This window comes from Rosa chinensis, chromosome 7 (genome assembly GCF_002994745.2).
Source record: "Rosa chinensis cultivar Old Blush chromosome 7, RchiOBHm-V2, whole genome shotgun sequence".
Lineage (NCBI taxonomy): Eukaryota > Viridiplantae > Streptophyta > Magnoliopsida > Rosales > Rosaceae > Rosa > Rosa chinensis.
In genome coordinates, this window is record NC_037094.1 from 1,134,891 (window position 1) to 1,161,578 (window position 26,688).

The 26,688-nt window shown below is 37.3% G+C and overlaps 4 protein-coding genes and 1 long non-coding RNA gene across 5 annotated transcripts; 1 reads left to right on the forward strand and 4 right to left on the reverse strand.

Moving 5' to 3' along the window:
• Positions 1 to 6,379: 6,379 nt before the first annotated feature.
• Positions 6,380 to 8,153, reverse strand: LOC112176240 (protein FAR1-RELATED SEQUENCE 5-like). The gene is made up of 3 exons (XM_024314080.1): positions 8,130 to 8,153; positions 7,695 to 7,775; positions 6,380 to 7,615 (listed from the first exon to the last, which is right to left on the reverse strand). Exons 1-3 carry the CDS (start codon positions 8,151 to 8,153, stop codon positions 6,380 to 6,382), a joined length of 1,341 nt encoding a protein of 446 aa, XP_024169848.1.
• Positions 8,154 to 8,840: 687 nt separating this feature from the next.
• Positions 8,841 to 12,820, forward strand: LOC112175261 (phosphomethylethanolamine N-methyltransferase). Its single transcript, XM_024312928.2, has 12 exons — positions 8,841 to 9,103; positions 9,200 to 9,315; positions 9,836 to 9,973; positions 10,075 to 10,212; positions 10,490 to 10,633; positions 10,890 to 11,000; positions 11,090 to 11,231; positions 11,515 to 11,795; positions 11,945 to 12,106; positions 12,207 to 12,260; positions 12,356 to 12,430; positions 12,530 to 12,820. The coding sequence occupies exons 1-12, from the start codon at positions 9,058 to 9,060 to the stop codon at positions 12,626 to 12,628; spliced, it is 1,506 nt and encodes a 501-aa protein (XP_024168696.1). The 5' UTR covers positions 8,841 to 9,057; the 3' UTR covers positions 12,629 to 12,820.
• A 122-nt stretch (positions 12,821 to 12,942) lies between these two features.
• On the reverse strand, positions 12,943 to 15,751 carry LOC112175262. The gene is made up of 7 exons (XM_024312929.2): positions 15,049 to 15,751; positions 14,488 to 14,729; positions 14,136 to 14,258; positions 13,929 to 14,045; positions 13,654 to 13,836; positions 13,374 to 13,515; positions 12,943 to 13,238 (listed from the first exon to the last, which is right to left on the reverse strand). Exons 1-7 carry the CDS (start codon positions 15,485 to 15,487, stop codon positions 13,060 to 13,062), a joined length of 1,425 nt encoding a protein of 474 aa, XP_024168697.1. The 5' UTR covers positions 15,488 to 15,751; the 3' UTR covers positions 12,943 to 13,059.
• A 109-nt stretch (positions 15,752 to 15,860) lies between these two features.
• LOC112175263 (tubulin beta chain) lies at positions 15,861 to 18,473 on the reverse strand. Its single transcript, XM_024312930.2, has 3 exons — positions 17,998 to 18,473; positions 16,981 to 17,250; positions 15,861 to 16,757 (listed from the first exon to the last, which is right to left on the reverse strand). The coding sequence occupies exons 1-3, from the start codon at positions 18,389 to 18,391 to the stop codon at positions 16,078 to 16,080; spliced, it is 1,344 nt and encodes a 447-aa protein (XP_024168698.1). The 5' UTR covers positions 18,392 to 18,473; the 3' UTR covers positions 15,861 to 16,077.
• A 3,586-nt stretch (positions 18,474 to 22,059) lies between these two features.
• LOC112175264 lies at positions 22,060 to 23,391 on the reverse strand. The gene is made up of 4 exons (XR_002926383.2): positions 23,168 to 23,391; positions 23,030 to 23,079; positions 22,730 to 22,840; positions 22,060 to 22,087 (listed from the first exon to the last, which is right to left on the reverse strand). It is a non-coding gene; the product is annotated as an uncharacterized LOC112175264 (long non-coding RNA).
• Positions 23,392 to 26,688: the final 3,297 nt, after the last annotated feature.

Below are 26,688 nucleotides of genomic sequence, written 5' to 3' on the forward strand. Positions count from 1 at the left end.
TAGAAGAAACACAGAGTGTATAACGCAAAACATAAATTTTTTTTTTTTTTTTTTGCTGGAGTTATCGACAACTAATGGCAAGTTAAACACGGTTAGACCAAAACAAAAAATAGATCCAAGAATGATGTGTCAATTTTCAGGACCTTTAAATTGGATAGAGAGCTTAGATTTTATGAAATTGAAGTAAATTTACAGACTCTTCACTTTAGAGGAGCATGATCCATTAATTCAATAATTCCAATAGAAAACAAGTATTCGTTAATCACGACTGACTGACGTTTCTCAGGGTGGGCGTTCGACATCCTAAATGGACCGTCACAAATGAGCTGACATTAACATTCTTGACTCAATGATTCCATTTGGGCTCAAAATGGGAAATTGGGAACAGATGGACTTTCGTTGAGACTTGTAGATTGAGCTGGTCTTCAATGAATCTTTAAGGCATTGGGCTTGGGCTGGTCCTAGTACCTGAATACAGTGAAACTTCCGGTGACCATTAAGGTTGGGAAAGGCCAGGTGACAACGGCAATAATTAAACAAACATCTCAGATCCAAAGGACCTACCTACACGTGCAGGGAATCGTCACTGTACATATACGGACAAACGGCATCAATTTTCGTGTTTTCACAAAAAGATAGGATAAAGCAGTCCTATGATCCCCGTGATTCTGATAGAATAAAGTCAGTTATGACCTTCGTAAATTAACGAGTCCTCGAAGGTTATATATGTCTTTTGCGTTACCTATCAATCATTAATCAAACACGCGGCGGCCGATAGTGTAAAACTCAGGGCACGTGACCTTACTGCGGACAAATGAGCTGATTGGATAAGTCAGTTATGACCTTCGTAAATTAACGAGTCCACTAAGGTTATATATGTCTTTACGGTACCTAGCATGTGCACGTAGGATCAGAAAACAGACGACACGTACGCCTCTATAGCTAGTCGACTCACCTAACTAGCAAGGTGGAAGTGAGGAACATGCAGTGAATCAAATTAGGACAGCACTTTTTTTTTTTTTTGGTGTTAAGTTGTGTGAAATTAAAATAAGTGTTCTGGCAGGATCATGGGATATTAAAATAAACTGCATCTTGGATCTGTATATGATTTTTTTGCAATAAAATTTGTGCAATTTGCACGATCTTCCTTTTCACTTGTTTTCATGTGCAACAAAAAAAGAAATGAAAAAAAAAATATTCCCAGTAGGAGTGGGACAAACTAATTTTAAAACTTCATGATGAACCTATCTATACAATAAGGGAATTTGTTTTTTTATTTATTTATTTATTAAAATGATGAACATGGCTTTGAAAGATACTTTGAGAATCAATTCTCTCATCAAAGAAAATAATTATGTGTAAGATATAATTTTTAGTCTAATAATAATCACAAACCATGTCACAACCCATATTTTTATTTCTCGTGCAATAATCACATTCACCTCATAATTGCTAGTTTGATTAGTGAAACCAAGGACTAAAAAATCGAAATTTTCGTTTTTTCACTTGTCGAAATTTCCATAACCTTCCGTATAGATTTAGACAGATATTTTGGAAATTTCCCGAAATATACGATATTGGCGATATTTTGCGAAATTTTGGGTATTTTTCTGGAATCTTTCATCTCTTCCCAGTTCCCACTCTACCTTTCTCCACATACAAAGTCAACAACAAAGTCACCAAGGCTCGAAACTTGGTCACTCCATTGACCTTTGAGAGCCTTGGCCAACTCTGCTATGCATACACTCATGTTATTTTTGCATCATTCTAATATATATTCAATTAGCCTACGAATCTGAAAACTTAGATACATGTCCAATTAATAACTAACATAGAACAATCTATTACATTTTGAATTTTATTTACCAAATTTTCAAAAAATTTACAACAACATTTCAATTTTGAACTTCTATAAATAGGGTTTAGGGTTCCACTCATTCCTTGCACCGAAAGAAAGTTTCTTTCTTCTTTCTTTTACTACTCCTTCACTCTATAATTTTGACAAGTAATAAGTTAATATTATTAACCTAACCATTTAGTTCTTATTGTTTATTTTATTGTTCTAATTAATTGACATTTACTACTTTTAATATTTGGTATCTTAATATATTCCTTAATTTACTTAATTGCGTTTAAGGTTTAACTTTACTAAGGCGTGATGGTCTAGCCTCCCATTGAGTTTCCAGCCATAAAAAAAAAATTAGATGTTTATTTCAAAAAATTTCAGAGTTGTCGGTGATTCAGCATTTATCGTTTCATCTTAAATTATTACAAATTACTATATAACAATGTTTTTTTTTACTTTGTCAAGGGGAACCCAAAGGCTTCCTAGGCCCAAGATAAACCCTTTCGGCTCATGTGAAATGCTCCAACTGTGCATTGCAGCACAATGTCTGACCACTTTGACAGCTTCGGGATTAGAACCTAGGTTGAGGAGCACACTCAACTAGGCAAGAACCACTAGGCCACTTGCAGTGGTTACTATATAACAATGTTTATTCAAGGTTTTCTTTTCATATATAATAGACAACTGATAAAACAAACATATCCAAAAGTTTCACTTAAAATTTCCATATTTTTCTTCAAATTTCCATCATTTTTCTTTATTTTTTATCATAATCGATATATCTCGAAATTTCCATTTTCGGGACCATCGATATTTCCTCGAAACTCGATATTTTAGCCATGTAGTGAAACCATGAAACATAGATTGATAGGGCAATTTTATTTTGGTATATTAGAAATCATTTTACGCGAAATAAGGACTACACTATGTATCATCTAGATGAAAAAAAAAAAAAACAATGGTGGCTCTAGTACTAGAAGACTTTTCTCCTCCACAAGGTTCCCACTGAAGTTGGCTATATATGAGCGCTTAATTCACATTGGATCGCCATCATATCTCCATTCAATAATTTGCTTTTTTTTCTTTTCTTTTTGTGTTCATCTTATACAGTTTGTTTTTTTTTTTTTTAAGTCTTATACAGTCTTCTTTAAATTTTAGGATTAATTTCAGTTTACCCCTCTGAGGTTTGGGGGTGTCATCATTTCACCCCCTGTACTTTCAATTTTGAATTTTTACTCCATAAACTTTCCAATTTCAATCAGCCGTGTCCAATTTCTACTATTCCGTACCCAACAATTTTTCCAACAATACCCTTTTTAACTTACACCCAGCAAATCTCACTCTCACGCCCAAAATTCACACCCAAATCTCACACCTAGCAAATCTCACTCTCACGCCCAAAATTCACACCCAAATTTCACACCCAGCAAATCTCACTATCACGCCCAAAACTCACACCCAGCGAACTCAGCATGAGGGTCGCGCCAAGCTCGTTCTCCAACTAAGAGGAACTAGGGCAGAGCATCATTATAGAGGACGGACTCGGCCCCGAGTCAAGGAAAAAGAAGCGTAGTCTCAAACTCAAGAATATCTCCATCTTAGACTTCGTGGGTCATCACTATTTCCTTCGCTCTCACCCCCGACTTTGAAGGTATCTCTCATGGTTTAAATTTCCTTCCACGAGTTCTTTATTAGTTTAATTTCTTAATTTAGGGTTTGAATCTCGGGTTCATTTGTTGATATTTTCTTTTGATTCATGGGTATTGTTTTGTTTAATTTTGTTTTGCTTTGAATTCAATTTGTTTATAAGAGAGTTGATCAGTTTGATACGAAACGCTTATTTTATGGGTATTTGTTTGGATGCTTGAATGAAGTGGATGACTTGAGTTCTTTATGTTGATTACAACTGAGTCGTGACAATGTTTGGACTTGAGGCTTTGTTTGCATTATTTAGCATTGCATTTGCACTTTAGAGGCAACACAAAACCTGCTGTTGAATGATTATTTAGAGAAGCTTCTGAAAATTATATCTTACTAGTTGAATGATTATAACATTGGAGAATTTAAATATGAAAAGGTGCGTGAGAATGGACAGTTGTTTTGAGGAAATAGCTTTTGATTTTCGCATTGCATTTCTCATGAACAGGTAGAAATTAATATGTTGGAATGCCAGAACTCTATCTCAAAGGAATGATCATTGTTAATTTTGTGGTTTAAAGGAATGAGTTTGGTTATTGGAAGTAAAAGCTTTGTGATATAGGATGTTAAATTTTGATGGAGATACAAGAGTTAAGATTAAGCATGCAGATTGAAACATAGAGATTAACTAAAAGTTTGATATGAAACACAAAATTTTAGTGCATCATGGAGTTATGTTACCTGGACAGAAAGGAGATAATGGCTCATGATATTCTCTGAGGCTTTTTTGTTTCTTTCTAATATTAGTTAGAGTTTTCTAATATTAATTAGAGTAGGTTATCATCTAACATGACTTTTCTAGGTTAAAGGTTTTCCATAGTTGCATGGAGATGTTATGCTAGAGGTCTACTAGAATTTATGACCATTTTTTCTGGTTAAAGGGAGCAGCCACTAGTTGGAGTAGAATCATTTAATTTAAAAGAAATTTGTTCAAGGCTTATCTTCGATGAGCATAACTAATGGATCAGGTCATGTGGTTTCCAATTACTTTCAATTTCATATGTAGTTTATCATTGTGGGAGATCCCAGAGGTATGTTTTTGTGGCACCAGTTTATAGGGAGTTAACCATCCATGGCATAGGATGCAATGGCCTCAAATGAACCTAATAAGACAGGAGAAAAAGATTACCAATTCGTTACAATTATAAGACAAATACAGTATAAAAAAATACATTTTAGCAACATGTATAAAATACCTGGACAAAGTGACATCTTTTGACAAAACCAATTGAAATTTCACGACGATCAACTATAGGAAGTGGGATACTATGCATTGGTAAGAAGGTAAAACAAGACATCAAAGGCAAACCAAAATGCATCAGCACAACATTGTAACAATTTGCGACAATGTATCCCATATCTGATATTAAGAACCAATGTTCTTCAGGGGGAAAGTCATCAAAATAATCTAATCTCCTCTCCACCTCCTCCAGTCGCTCAGCATATCGGAATAGTAATCGATATGCATGCTTATTCCGATTAAACTCTTGCAACAACTCCTTGCGTACACGACGCCAATCATTCTCACCATATCCCATAAACTCAGCTATAGCTCTAAAACCACAATTACCGTCATCCTTCACATCTTTGGCTCCTAAGAAAAATGGCCACATTTCTTGAGGAAACCAGTCATTATACTCCTGTGTCAATTCAGATGGATTGACATCTTCACGTAGATTCAACTATAGAATACAAAATTTAGGTGAGTATTGCTAAACAATTAGTCAAACAAATCAACCATTATAAGCAATAAAAAAAAATGCAATATTACTAAATCTACAAACCTGCAACTTAGCTTTTTTTGCAGTTACCCTAGTCTCTTTTGCCAATTTTGGTGCTCGCTTATCTGACTTCCTTGGTGGTGTTCTTAAACCCATAATATTGCCTGTGGGAATTAGTGAAGGACCAATATGTTCTCCCACTTTGGATAGTCGTTTCTTTGTCTTCATGGTTGACTCACTAGTACTAGCAGCTCCAGGAGTTAATTTTGCTGATTGAATATTACCTTTTGCCTCTTTTGGTCGTCTCCTATTTGGTCTCTTCAATGCAGCTTTCATTATAACGCTCCCAACACCTGGTGTTTGTGAATGACTATCTTGACCGGACAATGCAATCTCAAAAGAAGATAACATACGACGCGTAGAGGCTTCTTCTTTAGTTGGACGTCCTTTTGTGTTGATCTTCGCTTGTGGTTCTCTAAGCAGGGTACATCCTGGATTCATAATTTCCTCTAACTTTCTTGTTACCTGTCTCTTGGTGTCATCGTCCCTTTCATGTAACCAGGTCATGAACCTTTCCTCTAGTGACTTCAATGGAATATCTATAGGGTCATTACTTTGTGGGGAATGAAACAAATCTAATTTCCTCCAATGACGATGAACACAATCAAGTGGAATAGGGCTGCCATTCTCCTTATAAATTGCCATCTCATGTGCACATGGCAGCCCATGTGTTTTTCTCAAAGTACAACCACATGCATTCTCATTAGTTCCAATAACATCCATTCTCTCAGACTCTCCTAAAATATAATCCAGGGCAGCATGTGATACAAAACCCACTATTACCTTAAACTCATTCTTCATGAAGTCATGTCGGACAAATATAAGACTTTTCTCAAATGAAGCCTTTACTTATGTGTGTTGCAACACCAATAAGGCGTGAATCTTTTTCCATGATGTATCAAAGTTGCACAGACTAGACATCAAATGTCGCTTCAATTTTGAATGAGCACTTTCCGCCCTAGTTAAAAGTACACATGAACAGTGTGTGAAAATTCAAGTAAATTATATGAGACAATATGTAGTTTATTAACAAATAAAAAAAATCAATTGAAAATCACCTGTTTGAAGTCATCGTTCCAAAATGCATATAATTGTTCGTCCATGCTTCAACAAATCTTTCCTTATATTCATTCAACCAAGTGCCTTTCACATAGGTTAGTACTTCATCATATTTTTTGTAGTCTCTCTCGAACTCATGTAAATGTCTTTCATAGTCAGGTATCGTATCTGAAAAGACCAATGTGTTCCATGCCTGCATCAACTTTTTAAACTTCACTTGGTTATCAACAAGCTTTTTGCATTTTCCCAACACTGCCCTATTAATATGCCATCTGCACAATAAATGTTGAGCAGCAGGGAACACTCGACGAATAGCATTCATGAGTGCTAGCTCTCTGTCAGTAACAATCACACTTGGAAGACAGTCTTCATTCATCACACTCTTCAATCTAGATAAAGCCCATACATAATTTTCTTCTTTCTCAGCATGGATGTATGCAAATGCAGCATGGAATGTTAACTCTGTAGATGTCACCCCCACAATCTCTAACAATGGATATCGAAACTTATTTGTCTTGTATGTGGCATCCATTATTAAAACATAAGGAAATGCACGTAGTAGATTTACACTATCAGGATGAGTCCAGAACAAGTCACTCACAATGTTCTCTATGTCGTAACTCCTATGCCACTCCACATAATTGTATCTCTGCAAATTGTTTAGCAATATTTGCATCTCTGACCTACCAGCTTTTTCAACCACCCTTTGAATATGTCGAGCATTGTAGATTGTCTTCATAGTGCTTGAATTGAGTGGGTCATTTTGCTTCAAAGTGTATAATATTTCTTTTGGATTCACCAAGTTCTTTGACATATCAACCAACAAATTATTTTCTTCCTTGGTTAATCGCCCCAGAAAGGAATGCCCTTCAGGATACTTTGCAGCATGATGGTTATGCATCCCATTTACCACCTCAAGGGTCCACTCATCCTCAGGGCCAACATTTTTGCCCTTCAAGCGAAATGGGCAACCACACCTCTTTGTACCACCACTCCTATCACGCTTCTTCTTTTGAGGATTCAAACTGGCATTAAGTTTCTTCTTTTGCATGCATTCTGAGGCTATACTATTCTTTTGATAAAAGCCACCTCTCTCACAACCAAAAGTTATTCGCCCTCTTTTTAACCTACAATTCCCTGGAGCATCAGACCTCCTGATTACAACTACTATTCCACACTTTCTTCCTTCTTCACGAGTCCAGTTAACTAATTCATTCCGACTTTTGAATACCTGTACAAACAAACATTTACTATTCAAATTGGAATTGAAACCCGAAGCAAATCATCTTGACGTTTTACAAGCTACTTACCTCACTAGTTATAAATTGATTTGTTGTTTCAAAAACACATTCAGTCCAAGTATTGCCACTTTCAATAGACTCAGAATTAATCTGTTAAGAAAAGAACACGTCACAGTAATAAATAATTAAGCTATAAATATTTCATATAAAAGGAATTGAAAATAGTAAAAGAATTTGACAAGTAGTAGCATTCGGTGGTTAAGTACCGAAATTATACAAATATTCGGTGGTTGTGACCCGAAAGAAGCAGTGTTATTCGGTGCTTATGCTCCGAATATATTTCTTAATTTCGGAGGTTATTTGCCGAATGTTTCTATTTTGTTTGGTGGTAGAGTACCGAATATTCTACTGATTTTCGGTGTTTATTGACCGATTGAAATGCGATAAACTGCAGTAAAAATTATTTTGTTTTTTCTGGTTCTATGATAAACAAAATACACAAACCTTATTTGACGCCTCCGAAATCATAATTGTAGTCACAACTTTGTCAATATCATGTGTATTAAACCCTTGAAGCAATTATAAAGGAAAGTGAAATTTGGGTTTAAGGCTTTGCTAGAAGAAACAACGTAAACACAGTGAATTGCTGGATATAACTGAACTGCTGGGTTCAAATAGAAAAAAGAGTTTTAAACTTTATGGTTTCTTTTGTTATTATTTTTATTTACCATGACTATTATTGTCATTTCGTATGAGGATATAAATGTCTTTTCATGTAAAATTGATTTGCTGGGTCTAGATAGAAATTTGCTGGGTACATTTAGAAAGACCCATTAATAAAAGCAACTTTTCCTAAAACTAAAAATAGAAGAAAGTTAATGAATCTAATTTAATCGACAACTTTTCATTTTTGGTAAAAAAAAAAATGATCCAACTAACTTTGCGTAGGCCACGTTCACCGGTAGTCAAGTATCACTTGTCATCGCAAGAGGGCAAAATAATTGCCAACATCGAATCTGGTTGTTGATTCCACGGGGGCCCCGAGGTGATGATTCAGATCACAATTATGCATCTAATTCCACGTGGCAGCCGACCACTCGCCCAAGTGATGCTAAAACGAAATTAATCCGAATTCCCCACTCGAACCTTGAATTTCCGAAAATCTACGAAAATGCCCCCAGGCAAATCCATCTATAAACCGACTGGTCTGATGGAGTCACTGAAACTCACAGAGAAATCGGAGAAGAATGCAGCAGAGAGGGAGAGCAGAAAACCGTAGATCAAGGAGCTTTTCCAGATCTCGCATTGCCATTGAGGGTTCTTAAGCCTTCCATTCCGTTTCGTTGCGTTTCGGTTGCTTAATACTACTACTACTACTACTCTCGTTTCAATTCTCTGACAATTCTTTAGCTCCGGCACTCTCCGGTCTGCAATGGCTTCCGCTAACGGAAACGGAAATGGTGCTGCTAATGGAAATGGTAAGGGGAAATTTCATGTTTAGTTCTGAGATTAATTTGTATTTTGTATTTGTATGAGCGTGAGTAGGATCATGAGGAATTGTGGTTGTGATTCAGGACAAGAGCGTGAGATACAGAAGAGTTACTGGGAGGAGAACTCGACCGATTTGACGGTCGAGTCAATGATGCTGGATTCCAAAGCCTCCGATCTTGACAAAGAAGAGCGACCTGAGGTAGATTTATATTTGTGTATCTTTGCATTTGTATTTGAATCTGAATCTGAGCAACACGTAATAAACGATAACCTGACCGTTAAAATGGAACTGAAGCTGAATGGAAGTTAAAATTGAACCGAATTGGATTCGAGGACCAATCAAATGCATTGACGAAGAGATGTTAATTGTTTTAAGTGACTGATTAGACGGGAATTTAATCATTTTCCTATGAACCAATCCCATACTTGTAACCGAGAAGCTGCAAATAGCTTTTCAAATCTCGACTGTGTAACTAAACGACAAGGATGCATGAAAGTAATTGGGTGGAACTCCATAATGAAATGAACAGCTAGCTATTGGCGTTGTGATGATGACATTTTATTAATTACTATTTGTTGGGATGATCCTCTTAATTGTTCTGTTTGCAAAGTTTTCAGCAGTGCATTATCTTAGCATTTCGGTTTTGTACTATTTGATATGATTTTTTCATGTAGTCAACATCACATAATCAGGAGTTGATTTAACTTGTTCATATCAGGTGCTTTCCATGCTCCCACCGTATGAGGGTAAATCGGTTTTGGAACTGGGAGCTGGGATTGGTCGTTTCACCGGCGAATTAGCACAAAAGGCTGCTCAGCTTATTGCAATGGACTTCATTGACAATGTGATAAAGAAGGTACTGTTCATTATGGAGATTAACCTGTTTTCTTTGCACACAGTGATGTTGAGACTCTTATTTCTTTATCAGTAGTTTAAGTTTTGATATACTGTTTTTAGAATGAAAGCATCAATGGACACCATAAGAACGTCAAGTTCATGTGTGCTGATGTGACATCCCCCGACCTGAAGATATCTGAAGAATCAGTGGATTTGATATTCTCAAACTGGCTTCTTATGTATCTATCTGATAAGGAGGTAATTTTTCTAGGCACCTGTTCCTCCCATTCCTTAATTTTCTAGTCAGAGCTCTGCTCCTTGTTTTTGTTCTTTCTTGTTTGCTGCCATGGTAAACTGAGCACACACTATGCAAGTGTACTCTGCCATTTCCTTCTGCTGCTCTTAGACTTGGGGACTTTAGTGTTATGTTCTATATGTGTGTGTTCCATGTCTTGTTCATGATAAGATTATCAGACAATTTATCTGATCACCATCCTTTCTGTTAATCTGAATGAAATTTCTTTACATGTTTCAGGTGGAGAATTTGGCAGAAAGGATGATGAAATGGTTGAAGGTTGGTGGATATATTTTCTTCCGAGAATCTTGTTTCCACCAATCCGGAGACTCTAAGCGGAAATACAACCCAACCCATTACCGAGAGCCCCGATTCTACACCAAGGTTTGTCCTCTTTACTTTCTTCAAAATTTTCTATGGAGGTTTCCCATTTTGTTGAGGGAAAAATATGCAAAGAGATTGTTATATTCTGAATAAGACATGAGTCAATTTGGTCATGCATCTTTATTTGTTTGGACCTTCAATCTCCTGCATTTTAATCAAAAATTTGTACATGTATTAAATTATGTTTTAAATACAATATCAAACTTGTCTACTATTCCTCTTGACTGAAGCTTCCCACTGTGCTGGCCTTCTGCAGGTGTTTAAAGAATGCCATATGTGTGATGAATCTGGGAATAACTTTGAACTCTCTCTTGTTAGCTGCAAATGTATTGGAGCTTACGTTCGGAACAAAAAGAATCAAAATCAGGTATATGGAATTAGCAAAAGTTAAACTTGTAAATGCTCCTTTCATGCTAATGATAGAGGCTGACTAACAAGATGCTTCATTTATTACAGATTTGCTGGATATGGCAGAAGGTTGCTTCACAGAATGATAGAAAGTTCCAGCAGTTCTTAGATAATGTCCAGTATAAGAGTAATGGCATATTAAGATATGAGCGTGTCTTTGGACGGGGATTTGTGAGCACAGGAGGCATTGGTAATGACTAGTTGTCTCATCTGTGTTTTATCTGTTCCAACACATCTGATATAGAAACAAAACATAGAACCAAAAGCATAAATTTTGGACAACTTCATATACATTGAAAAGATAAAATTTTTATTTAACTGATTCTTTTGAGAGGGATTTCATTTGATCGTCCATAAGTTGAGTTATTAAGAAGGTACTGTAGCAGTATATGTGAACTATTGTTTTCTGGATTAGTGGCATAACATGTGGATATTATCCTTCTATTTCTGAGTGGACCTATCTCTTTGAGCAGAGACAACTAAGGAATTTGTGGCAAAGTTGGAACTTGAGCCTGGCCAGAAAGTTTTAGATGTTGGCTGTGGAATTGGGGGAGGTGACTTTTACATGGCCAGTACCTTTGATGTTGAGGTTGTTGGCATTGACCTCTCTGTAAACATGATTTCCTTTGCCCTTGAACAAGCCATTGGACTGAAATGCGCTGTTGAGTTTGAAGTTGCGGATTGCACCACAAAAACATATCCAGACAACACCTTTGATGTGATATACAGCCGCGATACCATTTTACACATTCAAGTAATATCCCATCCTTTCCTGAGACCTTTGCAATGAAGGAGAATATATTGTCACTATACCAGTCTTCAAACTGACTGATCAAACTTATCATTATCCTACTTTGTCAAAACTTCAGTAGTAGACTTATATATATATTCAAACAATTGCAGGACAAGCCTGCATTATTCCGATCCTTTTACAAGTGGTTGAAGCCAGGAGGTAAAGTTCTCATCACTGACTACTGTAGGAGTGCTGGAAATCCTTCTGCAGATTTTGCCGAGTACATAAAGCAAAGAGGATATGACCTCCATGATGTAAAAGCATATGGTCAGGTAAGCCCCTGATTATTTTTGCTCAACACACTTTTTACAGTTTCTACTATTCATATTTTCTTGACAGAGAATGATCCTTGTATGGTTATACTAATCTCAGATGCTTACGGATGCTGGTTTTGATGATGTCATTGCTCAGGATCGTACTGATCAGGTCTGCACGATGCAACAATATTTCTTTGTTTTTGTTTATATATATGATTATGAGCTTGCTGAACTGAATACCAAATTGTTTTGTGGCACATGTAGTTCATAAAAGTTCTGCAGCGGGAATTGAATGCCGTTGAGAAGGACAAGGATGCATTCATTGAGGACTTTTCTGAAGTGAGTTTCTTCCTCATTTTCTCTGTGCATTTGATATGTTATTACAGTTGCTCTATGCATTCATGAATTTCTGATTCTTTGCGATTGAAATATATTCAGGAGGACTACAATGACATAGTTGGTGGATGGAAGGCAAAGCTGGTCAGGACCAACTCAGGAGAGCAGAAGTGGGGCCTCTTCATTGCCAAGAAGAAATGATTATGACACCTCAAGTTTTGCTTATGCAAATCCAATATTGTACTCGAGTTAGATATGTATTTCTGATAAACATTGTATTCAGTTGTTGGTGTGTTGTGGTTTAGACGGTCTTATCTTATTCTATGTTGCCGTCCTTTTAGTGTTTGAACTTTTGCCATCTTATAATAATGGAATTCGGGTTGTCTTTGCTCATTTGTATCTGAATCTCTGCGTTACTGCGTCAAAGTCACTATTTGCTCGGTGTCAATCATCTTCCTTTGTTTGATCATAGTCTCAAAACCCTTGGTTCCAGGGAAAATTTGCAATTTTCTGTCTATTTTCAAGACACAGCTTTTGCTGACGAAATCATTCTCGGCTATTATCTACTGTCAAGGTATATATACACGTACAAGTGGAGAAAATTAACTCGAAAACAAGCATTATGAGCATCACTATAGAAAATCTGTTAGATCCTTTTTGGACCTGACAACTAATGGAGAAGTAGAGAGACCAGTTTGTAATTTTTGGTCAACTGGAACCCTTAGGAGATCACCTTTCTCCTTGCTCTCTTCAGAAACTATAAATTCTTTAGAAGTTGAGGACCCAAATATCTGCACCACTAGGCTTCCACCTAAAATAAAATGCAGACGAGTAAGTTATGGAGATTCTGTACACTTCCTGATGTTCTTCTTTATTTTCAATAAATTTATGTCATTGCGTCAAGGTTCTTACAAAACTAAAAAGCAAGATGGTGAAACAGACTTACCAAGCACAAGAGCTGCACCAATCCATCCAAGTGCTCCCCATCTTTCACCAAGAAGAAACCATGCAAATCCAGCTCCCCACAGTGGCTCCAGCCCATAAATTATGGCTGTTTCTGTTGCTGAAACATCGCGCATCGCTGCAATCTGTAGTCATAAACAACTTATATCAGGACTCTTCTCATACTTGATGATACATTGAACTACATTTCATGCAAAACCAGTTCAGTGGCTTTAAGAACTATCAGACTAGTGCTAAAGATTCAGTCTGTGCAATAATAGTACCTCAATCCATAAGCATATCCCAGTTGAAAATGCACCAGTATAAAGTGCAGGTATCCATGGAAATGCAACAAGCCAATCCCACATCTCTGTCCACGTCCATGTTAATTGGTTGGAACTTTGGGCACCATCAAACCACCCTCCAATAAAAACCCAGATTGTGGATAAGACAGCAACAACACTGACCTAAATAAACCATGGAATTGTTCAAGTACAAGGTTTGAATAACTAAAATGTCCAGAGAGAATATGGATGACTTGCATAGTTGCATTGACTACCTCATATCCAAGAATTGCTAGGAAGTTCTCCTTCTTTGTGCTTCTTGAAATATGCTCAGTTCGAAGCATGTGAATTCCGAAAAATATTGCACTCAAGAAGTTGAAGAGATCTCCAACCTGTTCAAAAGAAAGCACTAACATTGTTACAGCTTTTCCCCTAAGATAATTAAGGCCAAAGCATCAAGGACAAAACCATGTAGTGCTTACATTTGGAGGTGATCCGCTGCATTCCAGCATACCAACCCCAAGAGCAGACATGAGAACTCCGAACCAGGTTCTAGCAGGTATGATTGATCCAAACAAGCCATCAAGCAAAGGTACCACAATAACCTGTTCCGAGTTAATTAGCAAGATTCAATAAAATGTACTAGATTTCAAAGACAACTGTTTTTAGTTCACATATGAAGTAATACTACTTTCTTTTAACCAGCTACATATAGCTTTCTTATGCAGCATTCCATGATTCATGAAAGCTATTGATCAAAACCTAATGCAAGACATGGTATATATGAATTCTTCGTCTCTAATATAGCTCAAAGTTAAGTTTGAGCTTGCTTACTGTGAAGAGGGAAATAAACGATGCACGGCCAGCATCAGATGTAAGTAAACCAAGTGCCTCAAGAAGGTAGCCTAGACTGATCCAGAACCCCAACTCAATCCCTGCATTTCGGGTCTGAACATCACCCGGTGATCGAAACACGAATGGCAGAAATGGAATTGCTGACATGATAAACCGCACCGCTGAGAAGGCTGCTGGGTCCATGATAGTTTCAACTTCTTTAATAACTGGAATGTCACTTGCTGCAGTTTCAATCACAAATTCACAATATCTCTCTTAGAATTTTGGGCCTTCAGATATGTTAACATAATAACTTGCTACTTCAATACGATATGAAAGTAGAATCCTTAACCAACAGAGTGAGACAACAGAGATTCTCAATTCATGAAGGCATATATAATATAATAACCTCATTTTTTGTCATCCTTCAATTAAAAAAAAGGCGATTTTTGTCCCACAATATCAGTATTACTAAATTTTGTTTATGCTAGAAGGAGCTAATCTAAGCAACCCTTTACTACCTATTCACAAGCTAAATTGCCCAAGACAAAAGTTACATACCACAGACAATTGTGATTGCATTGAGCAACAAAATACTCCTCATCTTCTTGGATGCAAAGAAAGCCTTTTGCCACAAAGGTCGTCGCTTTTTGGAACCAGATTTCAACCCCTTATTCTTAGCTTCATCCTTCTTGCTGTTCTTGATCTTCTTCTCATATGGTTTGTGCTCATCACTGTGTAAAACAGAGAAAGTCCCATCATTGGTTCTTTGAATTTCAACAGATTTCTTGTCTGTTCTGTTCTTGTGAGTAGCATTCTGAGATGTTAGTGATGAAGTGGAGATGGGATCTAATGAACAAGCGATTGGACGCCGCCGTTTGTTGGGAATGGTAGTGGAAAAGAAGAGGAACATGGAGGCAGGGTTGCTAAAGTAGCTTGAAATTTTTGAGCCAGAGTCAAGTGTTGTCACCCTCCATATATTTGATGATGAACAAGCCATGCATAAGCTAGATCAGACTCTAATAAAGCTCACAGCCCCCTCTCTTAGAAACTTGAACTATGAAATTAGAAGCTGAAAGTAGATTTGCACTTGAGAATGAAAATTGGGGACCAAGAAATCTCTCTCTATTAAACCTGCTCTCTCTAGTTCTCTTGCTCAATTGAATTTAGGCCATGGAAGCAGAAGTTGGATTTGCAGAGACTGGTTATAGACTTCCAAAAAGAGTGGGGTTTCACTTTCTGGATTGAAAATTTGAACAATGGAAATGGGAAGAAGACAAACAGCTATTCTATCCAGGAGGGAATACTAAACGTGTGGCACATGAGATTTTCATTTACTCGTTAATTGGGGTCGGTGGTCCAAAAGCTTCAATTTGTGAACCTTTTACACATGATTTCTCAAAAAACAAAACCTTTTTTGGTTGACCCTCTAAGTCAAGAAGAGGAGAAATGGCTTTAGCTTGGCTAATTCATAATTTACTAGAGCTGAAAAACATAATGCACTAAAAGATAATGTTCCTATGCAAAATGAACTATCTGTTGATTATTGCTTGTATCAAAGGAAACAGCAAACTAGTTAAACAGAGGCCTTCAGTTTTCAACACCGCCAATCACTTCTTCTTCTTCATACTCAACATCTTCTTCAACCGTAGCATCTTGGTACTGTTGATATTCAGCAACGAGATCATTCATGTTACTCTCGGCTTCAGTGAATTCCATCTCGTCCATTCCTTCTCCCGTATACCAGTGCAAGAAGGCCTTCCTCCTAAACATGGCTGTGAACTGTTCGCTTACTCTTCGGAACATCTCTTGTATGGAAGTGGAATTCCCAATGAAAGTTGAAGACATGGTGAGACCTTTAGGCGGGATGTCACAAACACTGGACTTGACATTGTTGGGGATCCACTCAACAAAGTAGGAGGAGTTCTTGTTCTGCACATTCATCATCTGCTCGTCCACTTCTTTTGTGCTCATTTTGCCTCTAAACATGGCTGATGCTGTGAGGTAACGGCCGTGGCGTGGATCAGCTGCACACATCATGTTCTTGGCATCCCACATTTGTTGTGTAAGTTCCGGGACACTTAGGGAGCTGTACTGCTGTGAATTTCTGGATGTCAGAGGTGCAAATCCCACCATGAAGAAGTGTAGTCGAGGGAATGGGATTAAGTTCACAGCTAGTTTTCGGAGGTCTGAATTTAGCTGACCAGGGAATCGTAGACAACAAGTGACTCCACTCATTGTTCCCGAGATTAGATGATTCAAATCCCCAACTGTATCAAAAAAAAGGAATGAAGGTTAAGCATATAAGAATTAGCTAGCAATCCTAATCCAAATAACCATTTGGTTTTGGCTTTCTGTATGAGGATCCCAATTCGGCTACTTAACTTTCCGTATCATAAGGAAATAATAATTAGGTGCAATACTCATAAATAAAGAGACTTAATTTGGATGGATCACATGCAATGTGGAATCTTAAATGTGGATTCAACTTACAGTTTGGCGTGGTGAGCTTGAGAGTCCTCAAGCAGATATCATAGAGTGCTTCATTGTCAAGGACCATACACTCATCCGCGTTCTCAACAAGTTGGTGAACAGAAAGTGTTGCATTGTAAGGCTCCACAACGGTGTCTGATACCTTCGGAGATGGAAAGACAGAGAAGGTGAGCATCATTCGGTCTGGAAACTCTTCTCGGATCTTTGAAATGAGCAGAGTTCCCATTCCAGACCCAGTTCCACCACCAAGTGAATGACATACTTGAAATCCTGCATTAAGCAAAGGGCTTCAATATCAATATAATGTCAAGGTGTCTTCTTCACATGGTTTTCAATCTGGCTTAGCCTTACAATATCAACATCAACATCTATTAATGAGTATTAGCATCTGAAAGACTAAGTCCGATTTAAGATGCTCTTTCTATGATGGTTTAGGGAAAAGACAGAGTTTGTCTTAGAAATTGTACTATCTCACGTCTGGTCAAAACCAAAAATCTAATCCTGCAGAATGAGACGCGTCTGTTTTATATTGTTAAACCCTTTTGCCTGTAACTAGCCAATGGATTTTTGACTAGAACACAGAGCAAAACCAGGTCAATCTTATTGCCGCCTAGCTAGCTAGCTTTCAAGTTTCATCAGGAATTAAATAAATTTTTTGGTGACGTCAAGCCCAAATCATAAAAAATCCAATTTTTGCAGTGATATTTACAACAAGAAAACATTAATCTAACCGATCGTTTACACCACTAATTAACACAAAACTTGTTCTCAAAATTGTAATAGGTAAATCACTTCCTATATATCTATAGGTATTGTTCTATACAATGCTCCGAAATACTGAAACTCCAAAATAGATTAGCTCATTGGACGGACACATTGCAAGCAAGCAGTAACTAATCTAATCACTCGTGACTCCAGGATTTCAATACTTGGAAACACTATAGTATTTTTTGCATATCTCATGAAGACTAATCAAATTCAAGTTGCAATATGATCACAAAAATTGTACGTGCGTACCTTGCAAGCAATCACAATTCTCTGCCTCTTTCCTAACAACATCGAGCACCGTATCAATAAGCTCCGCGCCTTCAGTGTAATGCCCTTTCGCCCAGTTGTTGCCGGCGCCGGACTGCCCGAAGACGAAGTTATCTGGTCGGAAAATCTGCCCGTACGGCCCGGCCCGGATGCTGTCCATCGTACCCGGTTCCAAGTCCATCAGCACCGCCCGGGGCACGTACCGGCCTCCGCTGGCCTCGTTGTAATACACATTGACTCTCTCCAACTGAGTATCAGTGGTGCCGTTGTACCGGCCGGTCGGGTCTATGCCGTGCTCGTCGCAGACCACCTCCCAGAACTTGGACCCTATTTGATTCCCGCATTGCCCTCCCTGGATGTGAAGGATCTCTCTCATTTCGGGGCTACGTTAAGGGCAAAATGGGAAAGATGTGGAGTTTTAGTGCAACCGATGGTGAGCTTTTGGAGGGAAAGGGGGTGGTGGGGGTTTACTTATACGGATCCAAGGGGAGATGATCCGACGGTGGAGATTGGAGAGAGGCATCTGACGGCTGAAGAGTGTCCGACTAAATGTGAGTGGGGTGGGTGGTTGGTTAGGTTTGGACGTGAACGGTTTGCCATTTGTGAGTGTTTGATTCACTATCGCCGGCTTAACAGGGCTAGGCAATTTACTTGCTAAAAAGGCCTTGATTTTGTTTGTAATTGCAGAAATACCCATCCATATTAAGCCCAAAAAGTGGCCTTTGGGATGGTTTTTTCTAGGGCTAAATTACTTCCTACAGGCTTTTCCGTTGGTTAGGGTTTCGTATGAAACAGTAATGATCTGTGAAGTTTGGCGAATGGCAAGACTTGTTACCCTTACGAAAGGTGTAACGATCTAGACTTTATTTATGGGAGAGAGGTTTGCTGAAAATAGACAGTGACAAGGAAAACAATTTCCGTTATGGGCAAGGAGAGGGGCTTGGTGAAATAGACAAGTATCGAAGTGGACCGGACCGTAACAATTTTTGTAGTTCGGCAAGGATATTGTCAAGGTTTAGAAAAACATCACTTTCTGGGCCTGACATAAATTCTTGGGTTTTGTACTTTTAGAATACATTATTATACCTACTTCACTATGAAATCCATATGTGCTTTTGTAGCTTGCCCAAATCCATTAGGGAACTCTATTGGGCTTACCTTCTAAAGCCATTTCAAACCCTGAACAATTTCCGGAAATGCATGAAACTATGATTCATGCCATAGTAGCAACTAGCAACTACTAGCATACACGCCCGCGCGTTGCTGCGGGATTTGGATCATTTGTGGCTCTTTTGTGATCTCTCGCAAAGATACCCGCACTTTGCTGTGGGATGTGAATCGCGACCATGAAATGTACTTGAGTTTCACCAACATTGTCTCTGAACTGAAAGCTTCTCTTCACTCCATAGTGCCTTTTCCTACTGCCTAAACTTAAGGAGAGAATATAAAAGACAGAATTGTTTTCAATATCATCACTGCAGAACATCTAAAACAAACGATGAATTAGATCATGCCCTAGCTTTGAGATCTTTTTAAAGTTTCTGATATCGATAGCAGCTGGCAGCATTTTCCATTATAGCGTTCAAGAAATAGGCTATCTAAGTTTAAGGTTAACTTAGTTACAGTTGCTGCTGGAACATTTTCCAAAAAATAGTTGTTCTAGTTGCTCCCATATCTAGTCTGATCCTTCTTCATTTCTCCCATATCTCCCTTACTTGATAAGCTTTCATTATAACTTGCAGCACAACATAAATTTGCTGAGCTATGATCACTTTCCAGAGCCATCATTTTTCTTGTCATCCTTTAGGTGCCATAACTGTATTCAAAAGCCAAGCTATAATTAAATTGCAAAACATCAGAATATATTCTTCTTAAAAAACCAATCAAGAAGGGCAGATGAGTAATGTTAACCAATAGGTTTTGAAATCATTCAATCAAGGCTCTCAATTAATCACAGACGACAAAAGTAAAAGTTTTTTTTTTTTTCCCTTCTAATCGTAAATCCACTTTCTCAGCAACAAAACAACGGAAAATAAAGTTCATAAACTATATGAGTAAATAATTTGAATCAAACAAAGATATAAATTTTTGATGCTCTGCCTGACTACAATTCAACCAACTAACTAAAAAGCAATTGAAAACTTACCAAGAAACCAAAAAGCAGCAATCCAAAACATAGAAAATTTAATGAAACGTGGAAGCAAAATCAATGAAATTAGAAAACTTAGCTTGTTAGTAGCACCGAGAAAACTAACAGTGTCAAATAGTGCTTCCTCTCAATAAGATTCTGAATAAAATCTGCAACAAATAAAATAGAATTGTAATATCCATCAAATCAAGAGTAGCTAAAAATAAGAATTGCATAAGCGAAAGCATGATTGAAGAAGAAGAAATTAGAACAGAATCATAACCATGCAAGAGAAAGTTAGAATGTAATGATCCAAGAACGTGATTTCACAAAACTCTCAACCTAGGAGAAGACAATTATTCCAAACTAACAAATATCAAACCATTAAACGGCACATTTATGCTAAAATTTACTAAGCTTCTGAACCACAGTTAAAAAAAAGACCACTTAACAATCAACTGTGAGCTGTTTTAGTACATTGGAAGGATCATTAAATCTTTCACTAAAGATAATTATTTAGTATGAGAAATATCAAAGAGATGTAAATTATATCATACATGCAAAAAGAAAGTATAAAAAAGTGAGATAGGCTTCTAATTAAAAATTGATGAATTTAAGCCACTCTCCGAAAACGCCAGCTGAAATCAACAGAAACCGGTAAGCTTTTATTAGTTTTTAAAATGTAATTGAAAATAGTAAAACGTGACCACTTAATAAACTTCATAATGTCATAATCATATTTGCAGTGTAAAGGGGTCATTGATATAGCACAGGCTACACAATAGTTTGGTAGAAATCAATATATGCAGATATCAGTCATAGACTCATAGTTGCTAAGTAATTTGGACCCTTACTTTTTTAAAGGGAACAGATTTGGAATAGCAATATATGTTAGAAAATGCAAGGATCTTAATGTGAAGTGCATTTGTTATTGCCAGAAGGTTGTTGTCGACAATTACCAATTTGAGAAAAACTGGAACATCTTATTATGGGCTGACATGGAATAGCAGGGATAATCTTTTTATTTGTACTTATATAAAACATTTTGTTACGTCTTGAGGTCCTGATCAGTCTGAACCCCACTATATATCATTGATTAATTAATATATCTGTTTATAATGTTCTGACTCTGATGAAGAGGTTCAGTATCAGTTTCTACTTAATCTCATGTTTAGCTCCTAATAAGAGCTACCTAGGCATCTAAAAAAGCAGCAGGCATACAAACCCAAAGAAATTAAAGTGATCTTATTAATCCAGAACCTCCAGTCTTCTTCCTCTAGCTTAATTTCATCAAAAAATATAGAAACTAATGATCAGCAAACTTATCTATATCACCAACCAAATTTAGCATGTCAACTTGCTTTTCCAGAACTCTAATTAACCTTTCCAAAAATTGCAAATAGCACGAAAATGGAAGCTGAAGAAAGGGGATGAGGCTTAAAAGGGAAAAGGCATAAGGAAACGTAACATTGCTTGAGAAAACGTAGTAGTAAACTTCTAAAGTCTAAATCCCTCCATTCAAGAACAATATTCACCAACAGAGAAGATAATCATATCAGAATAGCCTAACTACATTGCACAACATGTTCCAGTAAGGTCCAAAGTGAAATTGAAAGAAACCTATAACTCATATAAGTAAAAATATAAGCTGATGAATAAAACAAACACAGCTCACACTTTGTTTCACCAAGTTTAGTTTTTAGATAAGCATCACTTTCAGTCTTTCTATAGTTTTTAGATATCCAAAATACTGGATCTATAAATATTTATGACCATTCTATCAACAGACTTCTTGGTTTGAGACAGATGAAAGAAGACTTATGACTTTGAACAAAAAGCTTTAGGTAATCTTACTTTGCTTATTCAACTTATCAATCTGCTCCTTCGGGGTCTCGGGATCCTTATTCAAAATCCCCACCTCACCCTCTTTCTTTCTTTCTTGTTCTGTTTAGTATAAATGACATAAACTCAGAAGCGTATAATAGAGACCTAATAATCAAGAACACCAGAAAAACATTGTAAATGAAGCAATATTTGCTGAAGTAGCATAAAGAATACATACATCATACCACCCAAAACTAATCTGGTTACAAAACACCCATGTGTCTGGAAACACATCTATGTTCTTGGCCTTTTGGCTAAGTTCAAGTATATTTGTGTGCGTGTGTGATGCATAGATTGTTATTTCAAATATAAGCATCGACTTTAGTCACTTAGCCAAACTTAATTCCATCATTCCATAACAGTACACCAATTTGCGGTCTTATATGATTAAATCTTCCTCCATAAAACAAATTGGGGATAGTAAAAGAATAACAGTATTGGAGGGCTAACCATAAGAGAGTGAATTGGACGTAATTTGCCAAATGTTCCTAGTTACTTCAGTAAGAAGAAAAAAAAAAAAAAAAAGCAAACAACTAATAAGGCTACATTCATTAAATTCAATCTAAAAGATTTCAACTTTCATTTTAACCTTTCAACATCCAAATTAGTAATTACCCTTTATGTTTACTTCCATCAAGTGTTTGTGCATGTGGTGAGATAGTGTAAATATCAAAATAATCAATACTAAAATCCTCAACTTACCCCAAAAACTAAATATCCTCTCTGCTTGTCTCTATTCAAAATCCTATCATCCAAAACTGAAAGACAATAGGAGTACTCTTTCCAGCTAGATGCAGAACAGCCATCAAACCACTACAATCAAAACCAAAAAATTAATGGATGAGAAATCAGAAGAAACTGAAGAAAAAAAATGAACGGAAAACCAAAGACCCCAAATTCATGTTCTGCTTCCTCATCAAAACCCAACTACAACTATTATAACAAACCAATGCATGAGTAATCATAAGGGGGAAAAAATAAACAGAATCGAAAATCAAATACCCAGAATCATGCTCCTCCTCTTGGTCGAATCAAAAAACTATCAGCAACCCCTAAATAATCGAACTGAAACACATAAGTAATTCGAATTGATAACTGAAGCCATAAAAAACGAACCTTCACAGTCAGCAATCTTCGTACCTTCAGTCTCTAGGAAATTTTATCACTCTCTTTCGCTTTGATTCCTCTCCCATTTCCTCCACAATCAGCCTCCTTCTCCTCGCCCAACTCAGTCGCACACCCAAGAATCTGTCACAAAAACACCAAATCAGACAAACACCCAACAATCTTTCACAAAAACCCAACAAATAAGTGCTAAATCAAATAGAAATAGACAGAACAACGACATGCAGAACCCAACAACTACATACCTCCAAATGCCTAGACCCGAGCTAAGAACGGAGAGACAGAGAGAGAGAGAAGATGGTGCCTCTCACCCCAACACCTTTTATACCTAGGTCAAACAGCATACCGTAATTAAGCAAAGAATATAGGGTAAAACTGTCATTTCACAGTAACGGCTCGCCTCGAGCCGGCACTGTTACTAAGCCGATGAACAGTTAACTGAGAATTAGAAGATTACAAATGTTCAAGGCTTCAAAGCCATTTATGTTCAATAGTTCTTGCTCTTCCATTAATTGATTTGTTTTAACTCGTGTTTTTAACTATGAGTCAATTACAAGCATAAAACGTAGAGGATATCCGAGAAGTAAACATTTTCCTTCTTAAAGCAGGTTAGGGCACGTTTACTTACTTGAAATGGGAGGGAATGATTCTGGGTAAAAGAATTCATGCGTTTACTAACACATGAAGGAATCGAAATGGATGTAGGTCTCACCTCCTTATCAGGAATCGATTCTTGAATACTCAGGAATTTGATTACAAAGGGGGGAGATGGGTTTAGAAATCAATCCTCCAGAATCAATACTGATTCTTTTCTTCTCCTATTCCACTTGTATCCGATTCATGATTATTTTCCATTCCAATTAAGTCAACGTGCCATAAGTTTATATTGCGGAGAAAACCATGGACACACTGTTATTTTTTTGAAGGGGGACACTGTTTGGCTCCAAAACCAGTATGGGTACAAACTGTCTCTTTTGCTGATGTGATTGCGCAGGCGTGCCAGCACCGTGGGGTGCAGTCGTCGGGGAGTCTCTTGACCTGACTTCTTCTCAAACGCTGTGGACGAAGAGAGCACCAACCTCGTCACAAGGTTCTTGTCTATGCCTTTCGAAAAATGACTTCTTGCGTTACTAGTAAGGGCTTTGGTTATGGTCTCTTACGTTCACCGAATCGATACTTAGTGTTGTAGACTAAGCAGAGAAATCACTGGGAAGTTAGGAGAAAGAACGGGTTTTGCTAAAGAGTGACTTTAGCTTCGCTGGGTTGCGAGGGCGTTACCCTTGCTTCACTGGGTTGCAACTAGGTTGCAGGTAGGTTTGCTCCGGAGAGACTTTGATAATCGTAGAGATTAGTTTATTGAAAAGTTGTCTGTTGTATCGTGTTTAGCCTCTATATATAGGCTGTAGATTCACTTCCTAATAGGAATGAAATACTATATTTTAGGCCACAGTTATTGGTCTTTGAATCAAATCAAAACACTTAATAGTTTTGATATTATATCGTAGGCGATAAAAGATTAACTCTGTCGTAGCAATCTTATAGGCAAGGTTAATTACCTTTTGGAAAACAACTTCTAGGCATGAACGTCTTCCATATATATTAATATATCTTCGCGAGGATTTCAAACTGCTCGCGTCCATGAACCCTTAATTGCATGGGCAACTATAATTGTTTGCTTATCATTGGCAGCGAAGGATGTCCACCATGCAAAGGAGTACATCCTTCCTTAATTGGCCCACCACTGAGCAATCATATATACATGATATATATATACACACACACACACACACACACTCCTTGTTGAATTGTAATCAAGGATGATTACCTTATTATCTCCCCCACGTCCATTGTGGCTTAATTGCAATATATATGGGACCCCCTTGATTCCTTGCATGCATGGTTCTTGGCCATGATCCCTTCCTTAATTGTCTCACCACTCCTTAATTGGAAAGTATATAGGCCAACTTGATATTCGCGAGCAAACCAACTCGTCCGCGCTCGCGTCCTTGATTATATATCTTCGCGAGGACTCATATGCACGTATCTTTAATTGCATGTATATATACATCCCTTTGATTCCTTAATCAACAAGAGCCCCTGCTTTCACGTCCACATCCTTCCCTCCTGCTCCATCTTGGTAAGCAAACCAACTATCCTTAATTATCAAATATTTGATAATTAATAGTAGATCAAGGAATATTCATATTGCTTCAAGATTGCTTGGTCTCCAAGTAGGCTTTATTTAGCCTCTAAACAATATATTTCTAACTTGTCGGAAATATACTGCTTGGGTCACGGATATTGGCCCGGTTTTCTTCGAATCCCCCTTATTGGGAAAAAATGTTAATTTTGGGTTCAAACAGACACACTGTTATTAACTAATTAACTAAATTATGTTGCTCAAAGAAAATGAAAACGAAAATACATGATGACATTATAGAAAAGTAGTTGGCCGGAAAACACAATTTGAATTGTACACAAATGCTCTAGCTATCACAAAACGCTTGTAATTGTGTTCTGAAAAATCTTTTTCATTCTAGCCTTTAGAGTCCCTTCATTTGTTAAGTTATTATAAATTTATAATAGCAACATGTGTTATTTTCACCAACCATCACCAATTAAGTATGAAACCAAGAAAATAAGTTTCCGTTTCGCTTTTGGCATGCAACAGTGTAAGAATACTTTTAACTTTCTTCCTTGATTTTCATTTCCAAGGTACATATATACCCAAAGAAAGAACCAACAAATAAAATAAAAGATAGGGGGTGAAACTTTGATGAAGATCCCATTCAAATATCGTGTCAGAGACGGGAGAGACGACTAGTCTCCATAGACACAGAGACGATCGAGATCGATGACGATGACCTCAGAGTCATAACAACAACGAAAGAATGACCAACCAGTACTGGACGAGAAATCACATGGCATTGTGAGGGAGGTAGGTAGCTTAGCTACAAAATGACCTGAAAAAACTTAATCGAAAGAGGTAATTTTCTGGTCTTGCTGTCCCTCCACTTCTGTGTTAAACTTGCTGGTATTGTATGGCTATGTCTAAGGAGTCTTAGGTATTGTCAATGTCATCTCTGCTGCAGCTAGCTAGCTAGCCCTTTCCATTTCCATTTCTTACAAGCTAGCCAGACTCGTTCATAACAGCACCGCCTCAAAATTAGGCACTTCCCTGATTACTACTCTAATATGTAATTAGGGTTCTGGGTTCCTTCAACCTCTAGCCAGTGTACATGTAGATTTACATGGTTTTATATCCACAGGTTAGGCTCTAATTTCTGGGGCCGGGGGATCGATTATTACTAGCTAGCTAGCTTAAAATTCGTCCTGTGAGTAGAATATAAATGCTAGTTAGAGCATAGTTTTGGTCCCAAAATGGGATCTAAATTGGAATAGATATTTCCATGTGAATATAATTACATTCTTGTCAGATTAGAGATGAACAAATATATAAATATAGTTCTTGTCAGATCAGGGGACCATATTGTTGGCATTACATAATGCAAATTCCATGAAGGACAATAATATCA